This window comes from Salmo salar, chromosome 20, assembly GCF_965601325.2.
Source record: "Salmo salar chromosome 20, fSalSal1, whole genome shotgun sequence".
NCBI classification, from domain to species: domain Eukaryota; kingdom Metazoa; phylum Chordata; class Actinopteri; order Salmoniformes; family Salmonidae; genus Salmo; species Salmo salar.
The window spans coordinates 14127650-14145292 of record NC_138310.1 but is presented as its reverse complement, the minus strand read 5'-3'; the positions used below and the strand labels follow the sequence as shown (position 1 = coordinate 14145292).

Here is a 17643-nt window from a genome sequence, read left to right as displayed (position 1 = left end):
GGAGCCAAGACGCCTCGAGACTTTATGTACTTAAAGAGTTCAAAATGGTCAGGGTTCACGTGTATTTCATTCACACACACACACACACACACACACACACACACACCAACACACACACACACACCTTTCTTCAGCCGTCTTTTACCAATCTTTTGTCATGGGACTTTGCATTGTCAGGTGTGGATTCAACACCGACAAGAGCTTTAAAAAGTTGTGTCATACTGTCAAGATTGGGACTTGTAGGCATGATTCTGCATGCTACCATGGTGCCATAAAGTCAAGACCTCTTTAAAGATGTGGTGGACTATAACATTTGCATACAGTGAATTTGAGTAGCTTAATTCCTCCTCCCCTCCATCACAAGTTACCATTTAGATCCACAGCATTCTTTAATACTAAATACTCATATGAATTCTCAAATGAATTCAAAAATGTATTCTGACAAGATACATCAAGACACATATAGTAGTCTAATAATGAAATTGGGCTACAGGGAACCTAAACAATACATAAATTCAACCAAGTAGTAGATCTCTTGAAAAGCCTGTAGGCTAGTGTTGTTAAATAATAGTTTCTAAAATGTGGGTTAATAGAGGCCAGGGTTTCTACAATTGTAGCCAAATTTAGGGAACCAAAAACTCGTCGCGGTTGGAGTGGAGCTCATTTTGTTGATATTAATGTGTGCAGAGGGAGTTCTACTCCATGAGCCTAGTGATTGACAACTCTATCAAGTAGCAATGTGCAGTCCCTCCTACACCTCCCACTCTGACCTGTCATCGCCCATAATATGAGAATCTTCTGTGCCTCTGAAGCTTGTCAGTTTTTTCAAACTTACCTGCTCAGACGGCAGACTGGCTTTTGATAGTCCGCCAACCATGACCCGCCAAGACACAGCGACCCCAACGGGAAGCCTGAGCGCACAGGGCCCCTCAAACACCGGTTACAACAACAACCCAGTGCCGGTACCTGTGATCACACAGACGAACTCAAGAGACAAATGGAGCAAAAAGATGGATTTTCTTTTATCGGTCATTGGCTTCGCGGTAGACTTAGGAAACGTTTGGAGATTTCCATACATTTGTTACCAAAATGGAGGCGGTAAGAGTTCAATTCTTTAATTATTTGCTTTCTATTTTAGTTGGCTAATCTATGACCTTACTTTCATTTATGTGGTCTTATCTTTCTTAATGTTAGATATGGCTGAATATCATTTTTTTCATATTATTCTTTAGATAGCATAAGTTTGGAATGAAGGATTTGACAACGATAGTGTCTCTCATGCGCGCACTTGGGAAGGCTATACCTCCTGCTGTCCATGGTGCTGAAATTAGCTTCACATGCTCGAGAGCCTGCAACCCATTCCAATGAACTCACTGAAACCCACTGAAGTAAAACATTTTAGTTAAGCATAAAAGTAAATAAAGTATTGTACTATGTATAGCATAGGTTTTCCTGTTTATAACCTAGACTATTAGGAAAGCTCATCTGCCAAGATGACTTCGAAAAGACAGCGTTCGATAATGGACTAGTTTAAAATGTCCCAAACGACGTCGGACGCGGTACTGAATGAGCCTACAAAACATAGGCCTGCCTCTAATCTGATCAGTATTATGGGAAATGGAAAGTGGAAAATGTCTAGCCTATCGAGATTATAGGCTATAAACGAATTAAAAAGTCTCTCAATATTGTATTTGGTTGCATGAAAACATATATTTTTTTGTATTACATCTGTAATTACCGTTGTGTTTACACCTCACGTGTAGAAGGCTACCGTTTGTGGTTTGACTAGAGGGAATACTTCACTTGTTGCAGTAATTTTATGCACCTTACAGTGGCACAACTGCAGTTGTGTAGAGTACTTAAATAAAAAATACTTTAAAGTACTACTTAAGTCGTTTTTTTGAGTATCTGTACTCTACTTTACTATTGATATTTTTGACAATTTTTACTTTTACTTCACTGCATTCCTAAAGAAAATAATGTACTTTTCCTCCAGATATTTTCCCTGACAGCCAAAAGTAGTCATTACATTTTGAGTGCTTAGCAGGACAGGAAAATGGTCCAATTCACACACTTATCAAAAGAACATCCCTGGGGATCCCTACTGCCTCTGATCTGGTGGACTCACTAAACACACATGGCTCCTTTGTAAATGATGTCTGAATGTTGCAGTGTGCCCCTGGACATCTGTACATTTTAAAAAAACAAGAAAATGGTGCCTTCTGGTTTGCTTAATATAAGGAATATGAAATTATTTATACATTTACTTTTACTTTTGATACTCAAGTATATTTGAGCAATTACACGTACTTTTGATACTTAAGTATATTTAAAACCAAATACTTTCAGACTTTACACAAGTAGTATTTTACTCGGTGGCTTTCACTTTTTCTTGAGTCATTTTCTATTAAGGTATCTTTACTTTTACTCAAATATGACAATTGGGTACTTTTTCCACCACTGTCTAAAAGTAGGCAAGACCATGTATCCATTTGCATGTAACTTCTGTTCTGAAAAAAAAAATTGTTTTAAGTTCTAAAATGTGTAGGGATATACAGAAAACCCTACACTCTAAGAAAAAAGCGTTCCAAAAGGGTTCTTTGGCTATCGCCACAGTAGAACCCTTTTTGGTTTGAGGTAGAACCCTTTTTTATCCTCCATGTAGAACACTGTGTGGAAAGGGTTCTACCTGGAACCAAAAATGGTTCTTGAAAGGATTCTCCTATGGGGACAGCCGAAGAACCCTTTTAGGTTCTAGATAGCACCTTTTTTTCTAAGAGTGTAGCAATCATTTGACAGATGATCTGATTTAAAAAGCAAAGACTTTCCGAATCTTTGGATGATATGAATGTAATTCATTTCAATAAAAAAAAAAAAACTGTCGCCAAAACATTGAATACATAAATACACATACATTTGTGCAAAAAGTAGTCAAAGTGTATTTAAAGGGACAATCTGCAGTTGCTACATCCATTTTTTGGACTTATAAATTCATGTTATGTACCCATTAATTCTTGAAGAATAACTTATAAATGCCCCATGATAGCTTGGTTGACTGTCGTACCCCATCAGAACCCAAAATATAAGCATGTGTTACTCCAATGTTTGGAAACAAAGTAAATGTAAAGAAACACTATTTATCCTTAAAACATGGTTAAAACTATCATTTTGATATCATGAATGGTCAGTCCTTGCATCCATAGCTGTGTTTATACATTTTACAGTGGTTAGATCTCTCCATCCCTATCCCTCAGCTTTTTGCCAAAACAGAGGCGGGGACAACACTTTGTTATCGTTTCAACTGCTGATTGCTTCGTTAAAGATAAACACTTAACTTAAAGCATCCAGGTATAATGTTTTATAACCTGTTTAAAAAACCCTTAAATCGATGTCCGCGTCCCCATAAAAAGCTGTCCGTTTAAGCGAGAGATATCCGCCGATGTCGCACTTCCGCATCTGCAGTGAAAGGTGGCAGATCAGACCATGAGACATCCCGAAAATCAGTCTTCTCACAAAATCGTCTGTAGCGTCCGAACGGTTTGGCCAAACGGTTTAACCCCTCTATGGAAAGATGAGACTCTCACGAACGCGACTGTGTTCTCCTTTTATTTTTGCTCTAGGACGCCCACAGGCCTCACAAGACTCGTCTGAAGGTCCCCTGTACCAGTTGAAAAAATGAATTGAAGTATATATGGAGACTGTTTCGAGCCAAAAATAAGGGGTTTAATTACATGTAAAAAAAAAAAAATAGAATAATTATGTTTCCAGATATTTCTTATAGGACAGACACTTCAGAACAAACTTCCTTTTGATTTTTTGTGGGGACTATCTGTTGTTCCATGTAGTGAATCTGTTATTCAATGCATTAGTATGGGTTAATAGCAGTAAGACCAAATAAAAATTTTCATCCCCAGCTTATTATGAGTTGATAATACTGTATGAGCCTTTTAATGTGTTATAGCAAGGCTTATAAATAACATGTTCTGTCTCTCTATGCGTAGCATTTCAACTGTCTTAAACTGGCTGTTATTTAGTCCAGATCATTATGAAATGGTTACAATACATTACAAACGGGTCATACATGACTTAAAAGTCTTACATGCATTATTACTGCATGTCTTACAATGCATTACAACTTCATCACAATGCATGAAATGGATTCTATAAGTAACGTGTTACCCGATTTCCTTACATATTAAACTACTAAGCAGTAAAGTAACAATTTGTAAAGTGACTGTCCTTCCTAATACATCTCACATCTTGCACGTCTGACACTTGTGATGTGGCAATAGCCCGAGGAGGAGGTTAGGCCTACATCTTCATCAACCCAATGTGATCTCCATATAGTTATGAGTCAGACCTGTGATTTTCCCTCTTTACATCTCTGGACAGGGGCTTTCCTCATCCCCTACATTGTCATGGCCATCTTTGGAGGGGTGCCACTATTTTACATGGAACTGGCCCTGGGACAGTTCCACAGAACTGGCGCCATATCCATATGGAAACACATATGCCCCATCTTCAAAGGTAGGACTGGCATCATTTACAAAACAACCCACCTCACATCTCACTGACCCCACACCAGTGCACGTCTTTACATTACTTGCATACTACACATCTTCTTCTCCCGTTCACATAGCCCTTGCTGTTGACAATTCAACAGTTTATTGATAAGAACAAGGTAGCTATGGAATCGTTTGGAAAGTGGGCCAATTGAAAGGTAAAGTACAGTACAGTCCTCAGCATATGAAACTTACACTAAATGCCTAAAACGACATAGTAATTGGTCATTTCAAAATGGCATCATGTTGCATAGAGGCACATGTCTCTAATCTCTGATCTCACTGATCCATCTGTCCATGGTTTCAGGCATTGGGTATGCGATCTGTGTCATCGCGCTGTACGTCTCCTTCTACTACAACACCATCATCGCCTGGGCACTTTTCTACTTCTACTCGTCCTTCGCCAGCGTCCTGCCCTGGACCAACTGTGACAATGCCTGGAACACTGAAAACTGCACCAACTACTTCCTGAAAGACAACGTGACCTGGAACAACTACTCCAGGTCACCTGCTGAGGAATTTTACACGTAAGTCCATGTAAGTGGCGGACAGCACAGGGAATACGTTACCGTGACCTTGAATAGCCACGTCAATTGTTTGACATCTTTGTAATCGTTTCATCGCATTCAAATGTTTCAAAATACATTTTCATTGTATTCTCATTTAAATGTTTCAATTAAACACTTGCTCACAAGTGCTGAAACATGCTGTGATTATGTAAAGCTGATAGACAACAAAAAATGGTGCTCTATCTATCGAAACAAAAATGTCTCTCTTCATATATAGCCCTAAAAATGGATCTATATCGAACCACAAGGCACCATTAGTTTTAGCGATGTAGGTAAGCCTACAGGTAAAGGTAAGTAAATGCAAACACAGTACTAATGTATTTTTCCTATACAGGAGGAACGTCCTGGAGATCCACAAGTCTGATGGGCTGCGTAACGTGGGGGGTGTTCGCTGGCAGCTGATGCTCTGCCTCTTTCTCATCTTCACTATCGTTTACTTCAGTCTCTGGAAGGGAGTGAAGACATCAGGGAAGGTAGCATGTCTAAGCCACTCTTCCAGGAAACCGTATCAGTGTGTGGGGATAATTTCCGGATCATTGTTGTAAATTGTAGCAAAACGGCTGTGGTTAGTACGGTTCCGGGTCATCCGACCCCAAGGCTAACGCACTAGCCACAGAGAAATATTTCAGTTGGTGGTGTTCACAATGGGCTTATCAAGACTAGGGTCATTACAATGCAATGTCCAGTGTGATTTACTTGTCTGTAATCTCCATTTATCTTCCCTTCTCATCTGTCCCCCATCTCTCTCTCTCTCTCTCTCTCTCTCTCTCTCTCTCTCTCTCTCTCTCTCTCTCTCGCTGCTTTGCCCTTCCCGTGCCAGGTAGTGTGGGTGACGGCCACCTTGCCATATGTGGTGCTCTTCATCCTGTTGATCCGTGGTGCCACCCTACCAGGTGCATGGAAGGGAGTGGTCTTCTACCTAAAGCCAAAATGGGAGAAACTCTTCGAGACCAGTGTGAGTTATAGAGAAGAAACACAGAACACTTGTCCATTATCACATCAATTCCATATGATCATCTGTTTGGAGCGGGAAACACTAAAATAGGGTGAGGAATTTCACAGTGTTGTCTGATCATTTTCGTACCATTTCAAATGACAATTTGTTTATTACAGTGATCGGGCAAAATTTGCTATAGGATGTTATAATGTTGTTATTTGGATGCAGTCATTTTTTTTGCGTGTGTCACATCACAGCATTTTGCACTCTCCTGTGTCAAAATCTGTGAAAGAAAGGCAGTGCACAGCAGTGATCCAACACAGTCAATCCTATACAAAAAAAATGTAATGTCCCTAGCGATGAAGAGGATGTGGCATTTGTTATTTCAATTTGACCTTTCGCTAAGCCCCGGCCCATATTTTTGCACGGGTTATTGAAGGGTAAATTGAATGCGGTCAAATATTTTTCCCCCGTGCAAGTACAGCATGCTGTGCTCTGCTGTGATATGCGCCCCCAAAAAGAATGCATCTGTACACTGGTTTTCTGGTTATGGGGAGGTCTTTTTCTGGTGGCTATAAAGCTGTTCAAACAACCTGAACATGACGTCACAAAAGATGTCAGCCTGATGTCATTGCAACCAGTATATTGAGAACAGTCTGACTCTACCTCTACCATAACATAGAAGGTGTTAAAAGACGCCTGAGCGGAGTCCCCACCTCTGTTTTTCAGGGGAAACGGAAGTTAGGTTGAAAATACTGAATCGCTGAAAACTGTAAACATACGCTTTCTGCCAACCCGTGGAAAGTTCCTCTACCATAATGTCCTTTAACTTTGCTTTCTTGCATTCTACTCTCTGATGGTACAGTGCTGTGTTGTTGGCTCAGTATGAGTGAGCGCTTTGGTTCAAGGGAATATGGATGAGATGAGATGCTTAAATAAGCCACGCGATAATGAGATGCGTAGTTGGTTTAGATTTTTTCCATTAACAAAGCCCCCCCACTCATTCTCTCTCACGCACACATACACTCTCTCTCTTTCGCCCTCCTCTCCCTTTACAAGTGCATGCTTCTCTTCAGATCTCTCTCAGTACAGCTGTGAAATAGGATTTGTATGAGGCTATCATTTAGCAGAAATGTCATTGGACACAACAGGTCACAGTAATCCATTGGAAAATATGACAATTTTGGCTATTCAATGAACACCCTATAATTTGTGCTTACGCTGCAAGGATAAAGCATTATGATGTGCAATGCATTGCAAAATTTGACATCAGCATGAATGACCCCTTTATAATGTCTTATTATCCTGACAAAAGAGCCAAACGTGTGTAGACATTATAAAGGCACATGGAAATAACTAGAAAGTACATTTCCCAAAGAAAATGTGTGTGCTTGCTAGCTTGTCTTGAAATAGGACAGGATAGTCTGAACATGTAAAAGTTGGTTTGGTGTCTCTGGCTTGAACGGTTCAAGAGTTACTATTACAGCTGGTGGGTTATTTTATGCAAATGTAGGCTAATTTAAATGATCATTTCTAAAGTTTTGAAAATGTTAAAGTTGTTTTAATGTTTGCAGCTGAAATGATTTAAGAACAGTAGCATGTACAATGTCTACCACAGTGTTCTTATGGTTGTCATTGAATCCGTTAAGTGTTATGCTAATTTATGCTAATTCGAATGATTACAATGTATACATGTTGAAGAGAATTTGAAAGCAGGATAGCCTGAATGTTAAAGTTGGTGCTGTAGCTTTATTGGCCAAGGAGCAGGACCATTTTGAATGGCTAGGTACCTCTGTGTTCCTATAGTTGTCGTTTAAACTCATGTTCATTTATGCACATTTTAAATGGTTATAGTTCAAAAAGTATAAATAGTATCACAAACCTGTACGCAAGCAATCTATGTTGAGTCAGTCTGCACATTTCAGCATTGGTTTGGAATTGACAGCTTAAATGGTTCAAGAGAAGTACCATAGACAAATGTTCCCCATGTAATTCTATGGCCCTTTTATTACCATTGAAATGCATTGGGAGCTCAATTAAATATTGTTGTAGTACAAAAAGTATAGATACTATCAAAACGGTTTTTTTTTTAAGTCAACTTTGTTGGGGCAATCTGCACATTTGAAAGTTGTTTCGCTTTGATAGTTTATACCAGTGGTTCCCAACCAGGGGTACAAGGACTTGGCCTATCCACAGGGGGTACTTGATAAGACTGATGAGCCCATAGGCCTACTGGTAAAATGCAAATGAGGAGGTACTTCAGGGGTACTCCGGGCAGAGCAAAATTCAGTTGGTGGTACAGTAACCAAACATTTTTGGGAACCACTTGTTTATACGGTTACAGAGTTGCGGTGTTTGCTCTAATATGCACATTTAAGGGCATGTCAACTGATTAAAGGATGTAGGAATGAAAGCATGTTTGAATCTATGAAGTGTTTCCATCATCCTAAACTTGGTTTGGAGTTTCTAGATTGAATTGTTAGAAAGCAGTGGCACTGTGAAAATCTACCTATCATGGTAGCCATTGACGCCAATGTGAACATTGCCCATTTGAAATCGTTATAGTTTAAAAAAGTATAAATAAAATAAAAACTCTGAATGCAAATAATCTAAGTCGAATAATCAAGTCTACGGCCATTGACTTGCATTGAGTTTCATGCAAATATGGTTGTAGTACAAAAACTATAAATAGCATCATAAATATTTTCTCAAGCAACCTGAAGATGGTCTGTCTGCACATTCTAAAGTTGGTTTAGTGTTAATAGCTTATGTGGTTTAAGTACAAGAGGGAGTGGAATAATAGTAATGACTATATGAGAAATCTAGAGTGGTCTTGCCTTCAGCAAGCACACTAACTATACATTATTACATGTGCAGACTTTCATTTCAAGCGTTACCTGTCACTTATTATATACATTTGTATTAAACAGGAAACACGGTGCACAGATATGATATGATATGATTTGGATGCATGGAGGGAATCAGCTGTCCAATAGAGAAATTTGAACATGAGAAATGAATTAGCATTACATTTAAAGCGCCACAATAGCGGAGGATTGTGAGACAGACACACTGGCTGGCTGACAGACAGGAACAGTTCGCCTTTCAGTAGCTTGACACAGGTCTTTATACTGGTGAGATATACAGGGATGCTATACAAGTCAAAGCACTGAATCTGATGTTCTGAGATTGCAGGTAAATCCCTCAGGTTCGGTCATTTGTGTGTAATTCACATCCATGTGTTTTGTAGGTGTGGGTAGATGCTGCGGCTCAGATCTTCTTCTCCTTGGGGCCGGGCTTTGGGGTGCTCCTCGCCCTCTCCAGCTACAACCCCTTCACAAACAACTGTTATCGGTAAGAGCTGATTCTAAAACTCCCGTAAATAATAATAAATATACACTAAGTGTACAAAACATGACATACACTTTCCATGACATAGACTGACCAGGTGAATCCAGGTGAAAGCTATAATCCCTTATTGATGTCATCTGTTAAATCCCCTTCGATCCTTGTACTGGAAGGGGACAAGACAGGTTAAAGAAGGATTTTTAAGCCTTGAGACAATTGAGACATTGATTGTGTATGTGTGCCATTCAATGGGTGAATGGGCAAGACAAAAGATTTAAGTGACTTTAAACGGGGTATGGTAGTAGGTGCCGGTTTGAGTGTGAAGAACTGCAACGCTGCTGAGTTTCCCGTGTGTTTCAAGAATGGTCCACCACCCAAAGGACATCCAGCCAATTTGACACAACTGTGGGAAGCATTGGAGTCAACGTGGGCCAGCATCCCTATGGAACGCTTTCGACACCTTGTAGAGTCCATGCCCCGACAAATGTGTTCAGAGGGCAAAAGGGGGTGCTACTCAATATTAGGAAGGTGTTCCTAATGTTTTGTACACTCAGTGTATCTGCCTGTATTCACATTTGCCATTTAGTAGACGCTTGTATCCTAAGCTTGCATCCAAATGTATGTGCATCCATTTTCATATGGGTTGCCCCAGCAGGAATCAAACCCACAAACCTGGCATTGCTAGCGCCACACACTACCAACTGAGCCACACACCTTTGAGAGCTAATGAAACTGTCAACCGCATCATTCACTTCCAAACAAGTAAAAAATTCAAACTAGAATGACTCAGAGGAGGTAAGTGTGTCCAGGATGGAAAAGGAGGCTGCTCCTCCTGAATGTCCCATACACCAGTGATGTAGGAGTATAGAGTTTGGCTGGATTTCTATGGTAGCGTTTCCAATCTCTCTCATAAAAGGCCGTCGTGCATTGATATCCAGTGACAAAAACATGCGTCTCTGGCAGCCTATAACTATAGCCCTCACTTTTATTCGCATCAGCCCTGTGTCGTCGAGGAGGAGGAAACACCGGCCAATCTAGGGGATTTATTTATGATGTGTCGAATAGATGAGCTCAAACGGATGTCCCACAGCAACTCTTTAAGACAATGTAATTACAATTATGAGAAGGGAGTGGTGAATCCAGCGTAGTGGGAGATGAAAGGATCACGGAGCTCTCCTGAAGAAATTGAATTGTATGCTCCCTGTAAGGCAGCTGTAACGTGCATGGTTAATGTGATTAGTACAGTAACAGTGGCGCACGTGAGGAAACAGTGGCACCGCTGCTTCTCAGAGAACTTGATGAATCCCACAGAATCTGAATGGACTTACTCTTGCTGACAGGGTTATCCTAATGAAACGAAAGTGAATGCCCCACTACATATACATAGAAATGGCATTTAGATGACTGTATACCTCAATGGTCCACTCACTGTTTGTGTTTGCTTTGCTAGCAAGTGAGCTCAGTCAAGAACATGTCTTACAAAGGTAATCCATGTTGCTCCATTCACAAAATCCCAATGTAACCACTGTTCCCAACCGAACCAGAGAAAGATATATACGAATGAATTACAATACTTGAGATGATCAGACAGGCGCTGTGTTTGTCTCTATGTTGTGATGCCGTAGTGACGCCATAGTGACCAGCCTGGTGAACTGCCTTACCAGCTTCATGTCTGGTTTTGTGATCTTCACTGTTCTGGGGTACATGGCAGAGAAGAGAAATGTGAATGTGGAGGATGTAGCCAGAGACAAAGGTCAGTGGCCAAAACCTGTTTTTTCCCCGAATACCTGTTTTAAGTGTATTTGTCTGTTTTATTAAGTTTTATTAAGTAACTGACTGTACATGTTCAACAGGAATGTATTTCTATATCTAGTGCAACAGTAGGAAATTGTAGCCTTTAGATTGTTATCAATATGGGATTTACCCCCGAACACCTCATCCCCAGGTCCAAGCCTACTCTTCATCACCTATCCAGAGGCCATAGCCAACATGACAGGGTCAACATTCTTCGCCATCATCTTCTTCGTGATGATGATCACTCTTGGGCTCGACAGCACGGTATGACAGAACTTGGGTTGAAGTGTCTCATCAAAAGAAGGAGACTTGCCTTTAACTTGATGTGTCAGATTATCTCTGAACTAAGTGATGTCCTTAGGTCATATGTAATCACACTCATTGACGTGGCCCTCTCTTGTCTCTGTCTCAGTTTGGAGGACTGGAGGCTATCATTACTGCTGTGATGGATGAATACCCTGATTACCTGGCGAACAGAAGGGAGCTGTTTGTACTGGGCTTGGTTGTTGTGTGCTTTTTGGGCTCCCTCAGCACCCTTACCAATGTAGGTAACACGTAAATAAGAATGTATAAGCACTTTGAAGACACAAACTTTGCAACGGTAAACAAAAAAAAGGGCACATGAGGGATCTGGAAGCTCCTGATGCAACAGTAGTCGTTATAAGATGGCACAGAATTAATCAGAAAATGACGTTTAAAATTACAAATGCTAAATTAACAATCTATATTAGTTTGATCAACTTGTCCAGAAGGAACCTTTCACCACATAAGTGACAGGCATGTGTTTCTCTCAGGGCGGGGCCTATGTGGTGAAACTGCTGGAGGAATTTGGGGTGGGTTCCTCCATCATTGCTGTTGGTTTTCTTGAGGCCATCGCCGTTTCCTGGTTCTATGGTAAGAATGGTGATTTAGTGACGTTACATCTCACGCTTCCTATACTCCCAGTAGTCTTGCATGAGACAGAAATCATCATTTATTTTTTATTGTAGTTGTAAAAGCAGAAGTAATGCATTATGCATCCTACTGACTCCTGAATTATATTGACAAAAATACATTTTTCAGGTTTCACATGACAACAAACTGTTTCAATAGTTCTTATCATAGTGTTGTTGAGTGCTCTCTTTTCAATTTGTATTGCTTCCAGGTATCACGAGATTCAGCAATGACATTAAATCCATGTTAGGCTATTCTCCTGGATTATTCTGGAAGGTGTGCTGGGTGGCCATCAGTCCTGCATTTCTAGCGGTAAGCAGAACCGGAGGGGAAACCAACCGATAAAATTTGAAATGACGGAATATATTGTCGAATCCACCTAAAAGGTAGCTTTGTTATCATACTCTCATTATAGACAATTAAAACTGATTTAGCAGTGTTGGTCATGCACTAGTTCACAAATCTGACGCACATCAGGGGACTCAATCTGATTGACCTACAGCTCCCTGTCACAGAGCTTCTGTAACGTATACGCTAGGAGTCAGGAAGCAGGTGCAGAAGGTGAGTTTAGTAATGAGAATAAGCAGATAAACAAAACAGGAGAACCGTACTGAACGCGAACAGAACCAATACTGCCTGAAGACTGGGGCTACTGAGGGCTAAAGAAAGGGTACGTAACCAAGGTAATGATGAAGTCCAGGTGTGCATAACGATGGGGAGCAGGTGTGCGTAATGATAGTTGGCAAAAAAAAAAAATTTTTAAACCTCTCGTATATCGCAAACTTCAAATCCTCCTCATGGCCCTTTCTGGTAACCTGCCCTGTCCGGATCATTGGACACGGCAGGTTAAATGACGTGGGTGGATGGTCAGTGTAGGATCAGACTTTCTAACACTTCATTTGGACTTTGCTAGAGATTGTGTGGTAATATTTTGCTTAAAGCCTGCAGGTATAACGCTTTGTCCCTTGTAATAACCATGTATCATCCTTTATAGTGGCTTAATATACAGTTTGTAAAATGCCATTGTCTCTAAGTTTCAACATTTCAACTGACTCAAAATGGCTGTTATTCAATCAGGCTCATTATGATATGATTATAAGACATTATAAGAGGGTCATGAATGTTCATGACAAGTATTACAATGTATTATAATACCACCATAATGCATTATACGTGCAGACTTTAAAGTAAAGTGTTGCCAACCATATTTGTCAGCATAGCATCCTCCTCTACCTTCAATTCTTCAGTCTGGAAGTAAAGCACACTCAGCTCCCTCCAGCCTCAAAGTCTCATATTTTTTTCTCCTGTTCATATTCTACAATCCTAAATGTCAACTTTATTCACCTGCATAACGTAATATCCCTGCCTCCACTTTGCATACATCTCCTTTAATCTCTCTTAGCCTTCCGCTGCTGAAAGAGCAGTCATTTTCCCAGAGCTAACTTCTTTATTATTCCCCCTTTTTTGTATGGGCTAAATTGTTTCTGCTCTCATCTCCCTCGTTGGTCTGTGATAACCTCGTAAAATAAATATATACATTTTTATGTATTGAAATGGCTTTACTGCTTTTTTTTTGTTGAGGCACACAGGCATCTAATGCCATTGTCACATATGTGAATTCTAATTGAGAAAAATATGAGCATGACTTTTGAGACTTGTCTCTCTCCTTTCACAGTATATAATAGTGAGCTCCCTGCTTAAGCCACCCCCCCTCCAACTCTTTGACTACAAGTACCCAGACTGGAGCATCACGGTGGGCTACGTCATCGGGGCCTCCTCCTTTATGTGGATCCCTATCTATATGGTCTACAAACTGGTGTGGACCCCCGGATCACTGAAACAGGTCTGATGGACTCATGTACTGTGTTGGCTATTGACAAGAAATGGATGTGTAGTGTGTGGTCAGTGTGACTTATTTTCCTAAAAAGAAGCACATAGTTCATATATTTCAATATGTGATGACTGTATGGCAAATGGTTTAATGAATCCTACACGCTTGTTGTTATCTCTTGTTACTCCATCTCTGGTCTCTCTACCTGTTGTTGTTCCCAGCGCCTAGCCGTGTGTCTGAGACCTGAGAGGACCATTATGCCAGAGATCCACACAGACTCCCTCAACATGAGTCCTGTTCCATAGAAGCACCTACGTTGCCAAGAACCCAGCCAGGCACATAATGTTCTACCAATAGGCTCCTGAATGAGAACCAACTCAGCAGATACAGATCAATCTCATGGAGTGTTCAACAAATCTTTTTTTTTTTTTTGTAGCTCAGTAAGTACAATAAACACAATGAATTAATATTCGGTGTGAACGCATCCTTCAAATACTGTCAGTATACAGTTTATTTTGGACAGAAAAATGTAGGTCTGATCACAAGACAGACTTCTACAGCTATTAAGATAAGACACAATGCAGTCACTTCTCACCAATTACTTGTTTATTCATTTAACCTGGCAAGTCAGTTAAGAACAAATTCTTATTTACAATGACAACCTACCAGGGAACAGTGGGTTAACTGCCGTGTACTGGGACAGAAGAACAGATTTTTACCTTGTCAGCTCGGGGATTCGATCCAGCAACCTTCCGGTTAGCAGCCCAATGCTGTAACCACTAGGCTACCTGCCACCCCTACTTCTTTCTGCTACATTATTAACAGTTAAAAAAACATGACCCAGTCACATTAAATTACCCTTGCATGTTTTTTTTTTTTAATAATGTACCCTTTTAAGCAACCACAGTGAGAATCAGCTTTGGAAATTGTCTAATTAAAATCCCAAAATATTACATGCAGTGGAGATTTTTGAAGAAAAGTATCTTGTGTGTTGAAGATAAGATTAATTACCAGAAAACCTTTATTAATAACTGGCTTTCGTACAAAGTATAGCAGATAATGTCATTTGTTCTGTGTGATAAGTAAAAAGTTACACTATGTGGCTGACAAATGGTTAATGTCTTAAAGGTTTTTTGAACAGATTTTAACCGACAATAGTTGCTCACCAACATGCAAGTTAAAAGGATTACCTCAAAGAATGCAGTTAGCGGATGAGACCAAATACGCTGCTAAAAGTCTTTCTTTTTAGGTTCTGCTTTATTTCATAGTCCGCTATTTACCTGTAATTTTCTTGGAAATGAAGGTATAATGGTAATTACATAATTATTGTTACGTAATTGGTATCCTGGGTGTTTACCAATTGTTTTGAACCAGTTGGTACCAATTATTTAGATATACACTAGATGTCTAGTTGTGGGCGCTGTGTTGAAGCCACTGTGCCTCCATCTTGGCACTCCACCACTGTTGAGAAAAAAATATTCTAAAAGCTATAGAAATGCATTTCTTAATGTCTACATTCGTTTTTGCAACATTTATTCTATTACCCACCTTAATGCATTCTTTGAAATTATATTATGTGAGCTAAACATAATGTTTAAAAAATTCATACATTTCCCTTAACGTATCATTTTTAGTTACTATCCCCACTACAACAAAAAATACATAAATACATGTAATTTTGTCAGTTAAACATTGAATTGAAAAACTGTCGAATTCCATTCATTCCTATGAAGGACTGCTCCTACTGGGGAGTACCAATATGGCTGACCGGTGGCTTCAAAGCCTCTCAATGGCCAATACATAGCATCAGCAATCCAGGGTTTATATACATGATTGGTTGGTACCCATTTTTAGCAGTTTCTTGGTATATTCCAGTTACAATGGGACTACAAAATAAATTGTTAACTTATTTTCTCCTAAGTGTTTGTTGTTGGGATAAACAACTTCCGGTGTATTCTGCCTTAAATCTGCCTAAATATTGTAGATACGTCAAAGCATTATAAACTCTGTATTGATATTATGCCTCTCCAGACAAACAAAAAAAAGGTTTTATTTTCTCTATGTGATAAGACTGTTTGAACTGTTACTCAATCCCAAATCAAAGCCTATCAGGGATTGTAACACATTTCCATTTACTCTCTACCTTTGTTTCATTTATCTCCAGAGAATAATGTGACGAGTCGTTTTAATGATGCTATATAATATTTGGAATGTTTTGTGATTTCAGTCTTACCTTTCTAAATAAAAAAGGAAGCAGGTCCCTGTGTTTGTAGGATGTGACGGCAACTTTCTCGTATACATGTAATGAGAAGTTTAAAAAGATACTAAATATATAAACATGTGTATTACATCTTTACGTTTTTGTCCTTCTTGAGCTAACGATTCATTTTTAGAACAACAAAACCATCTTAACGTGCCACATTTCAACTAACCACATTTGCCACTGATGTGATTGCTTGCTGCTGTTCAACTTGACTGAAACAGTAAATGTAAATAAATGTGCAGAGCCGAACGTGTGCCGAAGTAGGGATGTCCATTATTGATAGCTGTCCCTCTCATGTCATTGTGGTAGCTGTCGCTGTAGACCTCAATGAGAGATTCTAATTAACAGCCTGATTTGCAATATCCAGAAACGATCAAAATGCAAGGTAATAGAATCGCTTCAAATGGTTTTAATGAAATGTTTTATTAAACAGAACCCCCCCCCCCCCCACCGCCTAACCCATAGTCCCCCACACACAACCCTGCTAAGCAAGGCTTGATCACGTCAAGGACCTCTGGTATGAGAGGAAGAGAATATCAATGGGATTTGACAATTGCTCATTTGGGTATTTCTACAGAGGGGAGCTGAGTGACACACATCAAAGCTCCTTTGTGTGGGCCATTGCGGTAGAGTTGTCTCTCAAACAGACCTGCAGAAGAGACACATGAAAGGAGCGCTGGCTCAATGGCTGCTCTTTTATTACCATCAGAAATGAACAGCTCGGCAAACTTCACTGTGTGAAGAAGAAACACCAGAGAAATGTAGGGACCACACTGTAACCAGAGGATCTACACAGCTTGACACAATGTCAGACTAAAATCAGACACACAGGGAGTATACGTTGTCTCTTGTCAGTTTAAGATCAGGGAAATCACTCTTGAGATCTGAACTAGCGACCAGCCTCTCTAACCTCTAGGCTACCCAATATGTAATCTGTCAAGGTTCATTTCAAGGCTGTCAATCAATATGAAGCGCAAGTACAGAGTAGATGGACCATCTGGTTTTTAGGGAAGAAGAGAGATACAATGTTAACCTGGGATCTAAGTTCATGTTCCAAAGATAGAAAAATAACAACATTAAAAACAAAAACAGAGTGATTGCTTGCAAATGGATAATCTAGTCCAGAGCCTGAGTGCATGCCTTCTCATCATCGGTCAAACCTCGAAAGCAACAGTGAACAACACAGAGAGAGAGAGAGAGCGAGAGAGAGAGAGAGAGAGAGAGAGAGAGAGAGAGAGAGAGAGAGAGAGAGAGAGAGAGAGAGAGAGAGAGAGAGAGCATAATGTATAATTGCCACAATCACCCAGGTCCTTGGAAAATATAACATCAACTCACCAACTCGTTTGTCCCTGAACAATATCTTACCCCTGCCACAAAATCACGCAGCATGGCTGCACTGGTGGAGA

At 40.0% G+C, this 17643-nt stretch overlaps 1 protein-coding gene across 1 annotated transcript; it reads left to right on the top strand.

The window, feature by feature from the left end:
- The first annotated feature begins 747 nt into the window (after nt 1-747).
- slc6a4b (solute carrier family 6 member 4b) lies at nt 748-16330 on the top strand. Its single transcript, XM_014161088.3, has 13 exons — nt 748-1098; nt 4393-4527; nt 4870-5089; nt 5466-5604; nt 5952-6086; nt 9319-9422; nt 11042-11169; nt 11362-11474; nt 11623-11754; nt 12005-12104; nt 12355-12455; nt 13819-13986; nt 14196-16330. Exons 1-13 carry the CDS (start codon nt 876-878, stop codon nt 14277-14279), a joined length of 1782 nt encoding a protein of 593 aa, XP_014016563.1. The 5' UTR covers nt 748-875; the 3' UTR covers nt 14280-16330.
- The last annotated feature ends 1313 nt before the right edge of the window (nt 16331-17643 follow it).